At 39.6% G+C, this 8,564-nt stretch overlaps 1 protein-coding gene across 3 annotated transcripts; it reads right to left on the bottom strand.

Annotated features, from left to right (window-relative positions):
• Positions 1 to 1,713: 1,713 nt before the first annotated feature.
• Positions 1,714 to 8,051, bottom strand: snupn (snurportin 1). Of its 3 annotated transcripts, none has more exons than XM_065291453.1 (9): positions 7,975 to 8,051; positions 7,533 to 7,707; positions 7,070 to 7,250; positions 4,280 to 4,384; positions 4,078 to 4,174; positions 3,897 to 3,994; positions 3,513 to 3,590; positions 2,479 to 2,559; positions 1,714 to 2,398 (listed from the first exon to the last, which is right to left on the bottom strand). In XM_065291453.1, the coding sequence occupies exons 2-9, from the start codon at positions 7,688 to 7,690 to the stop codon at positions 2,096 to 2,098; spliced, it is 1,101 nt and encodes a 366-aa protein (XP_065147525.1). In that variant the 5' UTR covers positions 7,691 to 7,707; positions 7,975 to 8,051; the 3' UTR covers positions 1,714 to 2,095. The 3 variants fall into 3 exon arrangements, with proteins under 3 accessions (XP_065147525.1, XP_065147527.1, XP_065147526.1); XM_065291455.2 differs by having other exon boundaries at positions 7,890 to 8,006; XM_065291454.1 differs by lacking the exon at positions 7,975 to 8,051 and adding an exon at positions 7,837 to 7,974.
• Positions 8,052 to 8,564: the final 513 nt, after the last annotated feature.

Raw genomic sequence — 8,564 nt, 5'->3', positions numbered from 1 at the left:
CAGATGTTTTGAGCAGGCCTTCAATGTTGACATGCTTTCAATGCTTGACACATTTTACTCACAGCCAGTAATTCTGACTTCTGTTTTGACAGTCACAGTGTTTGGTCATGAGTGATCCAGGAAGTCTGATCTAGGCTGGCAGGTGCAGCGTGTTCCTGGAAAGCATCGACTGACTAATAACTAAACTCTCCAGTTAAACCACAGTACTCCGCCATGACGCTTTGGGTATTCTGTGGGATGTGACTTAATGGTTTCACATCACCGAATGAAGCTTCATCATAATCTGCCTCCATATTTTCGTCTTTATTAAGGTGTTTGACATTTAACCAGAATAGATTATGATGATGCCTGCACTTTATTGGTAAAAATAAGCCATCGGAATTATAATTGTGCTCTACAATTATGCAAATGAAAAACTGTGGTTTTATATGGTGGTTTATTTGAGATACCAATAGCACATTTGTGTTTTTTGTAAGGGGAATATATGGGTGATAATAGAATTGCAAGTACATTTGGTGTCCAAAGTCATTTTTTGTTTCTGCTTTTATCAAATGGTTAATTTTTTATTATTTGGTTCTCATTGTTTTGGATCACAAGAAGGTTACAGGCCATTTTACATATATGTAAAATTATTTTATATGCATACAGCTACATTTGCATGTGTCTATAACTAATTTAAGCATAAAACAAACACTGTTATATATATTTCTGACAAATACCATTTACAAAGTCGTCTGACTTTCTATTTAACAGACAATAAAACAGGTAAAAAAGCATTGAGGGGGTTGATTTTTTAGATCTTCTGATCTGGGCCAGTGAGAAAATACATCTTTTTAATGTAACCCTAGAGTTAAACATTTGATTTTTACCGTTTTGGAATCCATTCAGCTGATCATCGGTTCTGGCGGTACCACTTTTAGCATAGCTTAGCATAATCCATTGAATCTAATTAGACCATTAGCATCGTGCTCAAAAATGAACAAAGAATTTCGATATTTTTCCTATTTAAAACTTGACTCTTCTGTAGTTACATCGTGTACTAAGGCCGACGGAAAATTAAAAGTTGCGATTTTCTAGGCAGATATGGCTAGGAACTATACTCTCATTCTGGCGTAATAATCAAGGACTTTGCTGCCGTAACATGGCTGCAGCAGGTGCAATGATATTAAGCAGCGCCCAAAAATAGTCCCGATTGTTACTTTCAATAGCACGGGACTATTTTCGGAGACTGCATAATATCATTGTGCTTGCTGCAGCCATGTTAAGGCAGCAAAGTCCTTGATTATTATGGCAGAATGAGAGTAAGCTCCTAGCCATATTAGCCTAGAAAATCGCTACTTTTAATTTTCTGCCGGTCTTAGTACACAATGTAACTACAGAAGAGTCAAGTTTTAATTAGAAATAAACAAATCGAAACTCTTTGGTCATTTTTTTGCGCAATGCTAATGGTCTAATCAGATTCAATGGATTATGCTAAGCTATGCTAAAAGTGGTACCGCCATACCCAGAGATCAGTTAAATGGATTCCAAAACAATAAAAGTCAAATGTTTAACTCTAGGGGAGCTGGAAAATGAGCATATTTTCAAATAAAGTGGAGCGTCCCTTTAAAACTACATATAGTAGCACCACCCTTGAATTGTATTGGTAAACTTTGCACAAACCAAATATATGTATACATTTTGGATTTAACAATGAAACATTAGGACAAAAAATTGATTATCAAAAACTGGACAGTAAAACTTTATTGCAATTGTAAGACATTTAAAAATCAATGAATCAGTTTAATCTTAATGATCTGATCTGTGACAGAAAAGATCAATTTAAAAATACACATATAAAATCCAATGAAGATCTTATGTAGAGGTACATCACTGAACAGAGAGGCTTACTCTTAACAGCTGTACATTTACAAAAGTAACACCCGCGAAAAATTTGCTTTCTATGAACATGGTCCATGACTAGGCATCTCTGAGATGCTTGAATAACTGAATAGTGATAGTATTTTAAATTGAAATGAGACTATTTTGGTTAATAATGATCATCATCAAAATCACTACAGCAGTGCTTTATAACATGCAGTTCATATTCAATGAATCAGACCTCCATGCTCTCCTTCTGACAGGGTTGTGAATTCTCCAGCTGTGTCTCTGGCGTGGAGAGGTGTTCCAGTTCATATCGGCCGTTCTGATCGGCTGGGCGAACATCTGTGGATGTTTTCTTTTGTTCCAGGATCTGCTGAAGTTGGTGGCTGGCATAGTCAGGCTTGCAGGTAAGAGGGCACTGTGGCACCTCTATGCCCAAGATATCCGCCACCATGTAAGGTCTGAGCCAGCCAACCAGCGGAGTGCTACCAGGAGTGTAGTGGGTCTCCTTGTGGTAGAAAAGTAGTCCGTCCACCTTCAAAATAGGAAGGGGTCATATATTTTCAACATACGAAACATTAGTTGACCAACATACGACACAGAATATGTCCTTACGGTGAAGTTGTATTCATGTGCAAGAGCTTTCTGAATGGACTCTGTTGAACAGGTGATGCTGTTCAGACTGACAAATCGAAACTGCAGAGAGAGAACAAATGCAACCATTAAGACAAAATTATTTTTATTGTACTGTTAAGATACTTTAACTTTTTCCTTGAAGGCATTTTGTGAAACTTTGTGAAAATCACAAAAAATGCTGGCGGGCAACTTTCAAAAAAATGCTGGTGGGAAATTAGTTAATTGTTAATAATAATTAAATCGTTAAAACTTGACTATGGTCAAAAAAGCAAGTTCATGCACATGTGTGCGACGCCTGCGCAAAACATACAGCAGGAGAAAAAAAAGAAAACAAGTGCCAAAGGAGTTAAAATAGCCATGATCACAACGATGCTCGATGCCAAGCACACACCTTGGCTTTTTAACGTCATGCGAGACGAGGCTGGCTGCGAACACAACAAAAAATGCTAATACGGTTAGCATACTGAAAGCAAAGACACTTTTTAGGGAAGCCTGCAAGCTTAGCATAGCAACGCTGCTAACCACAGGGAAGGAGACCAGGGGCCATTTTTAAGGGAATAGATTAAAATGTAATCTTTAACTTTGGCAAAAAAAACCTGTAGAATTGTATCTGAGTGTCATAACACTCTGAACGCTTCCATGTCATTGGCTATGTGCTACTGCAGTAAAGGCTTATTGCACTATTACAGGTAATGATTATTCGATTGGGGAATTGCATAAAAAAACGTTAAGGGTGAGTGTGTCTGCGGCATTCTTTTGTAATGACACATGTGTAAATAAAGTTTTATGACATTAAGAGCATACACGGTCAGCTTTATTTCTCTGAATAATTTGTAGAGTAAAAAAAATTCCACCCCTTTTGATTGCCATGATGTTTTAAATAATCAGCCGATGTCCGATAGTAGTAAAAAATGCTTTTACCTGCTGAAACCAATTATAGGCAGATACATATTGTTGCATCCCTAATTATAATCTATGTACTTCGCTTACTGATGCAGTTATTTTTCACTCACAGGATTAATCTTGAAAATTTCGGAAAGATCTTCAGCCTCTTCCACTTTAGACTGCAGCCAATAAAATCTGAACTCTGTCTGTAAAAGAAAAATCTATTATGTGTGTCTGTAATATGTTATGTGTGTTTTGCAATTAACTTTTTTGTTATCCTAAATTATCCTACATGGTGTAAAAGAATATTCTGTGAAAATATAACCTTGATATATTTATACTGACTGAGTGAAGTCATGTCAATGATTGAAATCAATAATTATAATCAAACATTAATGCTCTTAATCTCATCATTAGATTATAAGACTTTAGCCTGGACAGGGTCAAATATCATTTTTATATGTAAAAGAACAGAATGAATAACTTTAATCTCAAAAGGAAGCAAGACTCACAGAGCAGTCATAGACAGGATGTCCTCTCCAACACATGACGTCCAGGATGTAGTAGGTTCTGTCTATCTCACTGTAGATGCAGTCTAGAATTGTGTAATCTACAAACAAACATACAAAATGTGAATTGTGCTCTCTAGCGCAATCTAGTGTGATAACTCTATAGGACAGGTTAGAAGCACACCTTTCCCCAATGCCGAATTGTGCCTATTCCCACCAGGAACAAGAGAGGGGAATCGATTGACACAGTAGCCGCTCTTAGTGTAGGATGACGTGGAGCCCTGAGGACAAAACAACATAAACCGTGAAGCAGGATTAGACATATCATACAAAACCAGGTGTTTAGCTCATAAATGTCAAGGAGGTGAGATACGATCGGTCTTAACCTTGGAGGCAACGACGAGGGATCGCTTCCCAACTGGACAAACTACCATCAGCCAATCAGAGCTCAGATCTGCAGGAACATCCACCATCCACTCCGACAACATCAGCTGCAGAATACAAACGTGATTTAAAGAAACACAACGTTTCAGTTAGTGAATTTGCTGCTGTGCCTTTAACACACCAAACGCGAGTTCAACGATTTGCGCGAGTAGATTACATACAAAGTCAATGCAAAGACGCGATCAGATGCGTGACGTTTATCGACCCACGCCATTTATTTTCCACCTAGAGTAAGGTGACTAAATACAAACCGGTAACTCTCTCGATAAATGCACATCATTGGTGTGTATTAGTGTTGTGCCGATAGACGATAGTATCGTGTATCGACGATCGTCCGACATATCGCCAATGGCAGGCTTTCATGGCGATAGTCATGACGATAGTTGGCGAATGGTTGTTATTATTATCATCATCATAGTTTTGCATGCTTTTCCTCGCATGAGGGTTTGTGCTTCAATTTACGGTGAGAGCTTGTAGAGAGAGAGAGTTCCTTCTTGCACGCAGATGGACTTAATGTGCGCGTCTCGGACTCGTTCTAGCACCTAAATCCAGCGCGTGGATGAGCAGCTACGCTTCTCTCTGTCTCACATGCACGCGCTCTCGCATCTGTCCGAAGTCTAAACATAAACTAAAGTAGTAATCCTTATGTATTTGTGCGGTTTAATGCGTTTCATGAGAGCTGAGGCAAACTATTCCTTTTGTTTAAAATATAACCCGCTGCATATTGGCGCCACTCTCGCGTACGTGCAGAGAGCTGCGCTCTGTCTGAACTTGAAGTCAGATAGTAATCCTGTTTATGATATGCTTTTCAAGGAGTTTTAGCAATACATCCCTCGTGTTTAAAATATGATCGTGTTCCGCTGGACCAGTGTGTTTAAAAAGGCACCTCTGAGAGCACCACTGCTTGACACGTGTAACCTTCTGCAACAGCACTAAACAAATGCATTTAATTATTTTTATGTGCGCTGCGTGTGTCTGCGCAGGTGCATGTTTTTACAGTCATTAAGTAATCGTGTTTAAAAATCAGGATTATGATTTTTCCCATAATTGAGCAGCCCTATCTCTGACATTTCCTTGCACTAGAGAGGTTGTTAGCGCACAGAGGGTTAAAACCAGCGCGTGTCCTGTTCTCGCTCTCTGGTACGCAAAGAGCGTCTGGCTTTAATGACGCGCTCAGATTAATGCCATTAGTTTTAAGAAAGATGCATTCATGACGGTGTTGCTCTTGATCTTTTTTCCACCAATAAAGTCTTGTCATAAATGAACAAATAAATAAATGAGTAAACTACTGCCCCGCCCCCCCGATACTATCGTGTATCGCCGATCTCACAGGCTGACGATAGGACGATCTCAAAATGGGGCATATCGCCCAATACTAGTGTGTATGTAGCTGGGCAAAAAAATTGATTTTTCGATTAATCGTTTTTTAAAACGTGGTCGATTAAAAATCGATTCTCAAAGAGCAGAATCGATTTTTTTTTCATATTTATTTCTGCAAACATTGAACGGAGGAATGGAAGCATTTTAGATTTCGCAAGCAAGACGTGTTGTGGCTTTTAATTTCTTTTTATTTATTACCCACTTGTAAACTGCTTTTCACTGTTCTTTTTTTATTAATATAGTATGTGTATTAAATCTATATTCATTGAGTTGAATCGAGAATCGAGTATAAAAACCTACATAAGAACCGGAATCGAATATTTAATCGAGAATCGGAATCGAATCGATAGCTTGTGAATCGAAATCGAATCGATCTGGAACATCTGTGAGTAATTTCAATGTTAAGTCAATGTGAAGACGCGTTGACATGCGTCTGGAGGTCTCGCGGCGCGAATGAAGCGTTTAGCACGTCGTGGTAGACGTGATTCCACCTCATTCGCGTGTCTAGTTTGTGCGAATGCCGTGAATTGAGCGTTGCCGCGGGAAACACGCAAGTTAAAAAACTTGAACTTTGGCGGAAAAAGGCGCCGCGTTAACCAATCAGGAGCTTTCTCTAGTAGATTACAGGTAGCGAGCGGAATTTGCAGAATCCCCTCCCATGATGCGAATTTCTGCGTGAATGTCTCAATGACTAGAATTTCACGCATGGCTGTGAAGCGAGTGACATCAAAATGTTCAAGCGGCAAACCAGACGTGGTAGATGGGAATTTGATGTCTCAAACGCGGCTGGTGTGAACCCATGGTAAGACTTTTATAAATCAAAGCTAAAGTCTAACCGTGTGTTCACACCAGCCGCGTTTGAGGCGTCAAATTCATGTCTTTACTCACTTCATTCTAGTCACCGAGACATTCACACGGAAATTTGTGTCATGGGAGGGGTTTCTGCGACTCCGCTCGCTTCATGTAATTACGTCACTACTAGAACAAGCTCCTGATTGGTACACGGCGCATTTTTCCGCCAAAGTTCAAAATTTTCAACTTTGAACCTTCCCGCGGCAACTCTCAATTCACGCCATTCGTACGTACTAGACGTGGGAATGAGGCGGAATCACATCTACTGCGCTAAATGCCTCATCCGCGAGACCTCCAGACGCGTGTCAACACGTCTTTACATTGACTTAACATTGAAATCACTCGCGCTTGACGCCTCTACCGCGGCTGGTCTGAACGCAGCATTAGACCTTACTTAGTCAATGTTAAAGACATAAGATATTATGTAGTATGATAAATAAAATGCCTTTAGCTGACCAAATAGAAAACCTCTAGGCATATGAAGTGTGTTTTATAAGCACCTGGTTGGCGTAATGTCTTGGTAGCTTTTTCCTCTGCTCAATCTCCATCCCTTCCTCATCCGTGCTTTTATTCAGCTGTTGTTGACTCTTCTTATCTTCATCCTCCTCATCTTCACTGTCGGCTCCTGTCCAGTCTCCATCTGCCAGTCGACGCGCATGATTCACATAGTTTAGCCTCTTCCTGCAGATAAAATTGCTTTGGATCAGTAAACTTTTCCAAAGGTTTCCCAAATACCTGCACACTTCTTGATGCGTGGATAAACAGTAAGAAGCTTGGGGGGAGGATGGAGATGGTTGACAATCATTTTGTGATTATCTCCCAATGAGGACCCAAACACTACTAGGTCAGTTTCTTTTGACACAGATGGTAGATCCTGATGTGCTAAATCTCTCAATATCCACTATCAGACCCAGAGATGAGAACTGAGAGATCAAAACACGTTTAATAATTTTTATAACATACTCTTTTTGCAGCTCCAGGAATCTCCTGCGTCGTTCGCTCTGCTCTAAGACACTATATTTGCTCTTGTATTGGGCCAGGCGTGGATGAGGTGCAGATGTGCTGTTTGGTTCTTTGGACACAGAGAAGCTGGAGGACAGAGCCTGCGTCAGAGCCTCCATGGTGGACCTGTGACAACCTACGGAACAAGTGAAACACACCAATTATCCATCGAGACATCACTAACAAGAGGTTTCAAGATCATTATCAAAACCATCACCCAAATAACATGCATATTAACAAAAACAGACAGCATGATGTCACGTACAGATTCAACAAACACGAAACACGTCACCGCACTCCCATCAGAGCTTTACTTACTACGTCATTAATTCATGATTATTATCGTGTTAAAAAGACAAATAATAGTGCAAAGTGAAACATCAGACGGAAACGCACAACAAACCTCTACAAACGTTCAAACGCGTTCGCGCGCTGACGTCATCGCGCCTCTCTGCGGCCAAACGAACCTCTTCACGGAGTTTCCTCGTTGAGAACTATCAGCCGACCAAAACGTATCGCGGAGTTTTACTGTTGACAAACTACGAGGCTGGATAAAGATGAACTTCACTATGATGCTAAAGTTTTAAGCAATTTAACATAATTAAAAAAAGCAAAAAAAAAGGCCGTTAAAACTCATACAGTCCCATATAATATAATTAACGTCAGCGGATAGAAAGAAAATGTATGATTTGGAAGTGGTCAGCAACTGAAAGTATAATACAATAACTTTCCTTATTTTACTCTTCGCTATCTATTAAACCCGTATGACCATAAAGTTTGTTATTTTTATTATTGAAATATAAATCATCCAGACTTATTGGCCATTGCTGAATCGGAAGGCTGCAGCCTTCGAAGGTCCCATTTGCAGGCTGCATACGTCATCAAGACTGTCTTATTTCAAAATATTAACAATTATAAAGTTGACTGTTTTTCTTAGTTAATCGTAAATTGTTGTTATATGCTCAAGACTTGCGAATGTAATGCTCAGTTAAC

This window comes from Paramisgurnus dabryanus, chromosome 23 (genome assembly GCF_030506205.2).
Source record: "Paramisgurnus dabryanus chromosome 23, PD_genome_1.1, whole genome shotgun sequence".
Taxonomy (NCBI): Eukaryota; Metazoa; Chordata; class Actinopteri; order Cypriniformes; family Cobitidae; genus Paramisgurnus; species Paramisgurnus dabryanus.
This window is presented reverse-complemented; position numbering and strand designations above follow the sequence as displayed.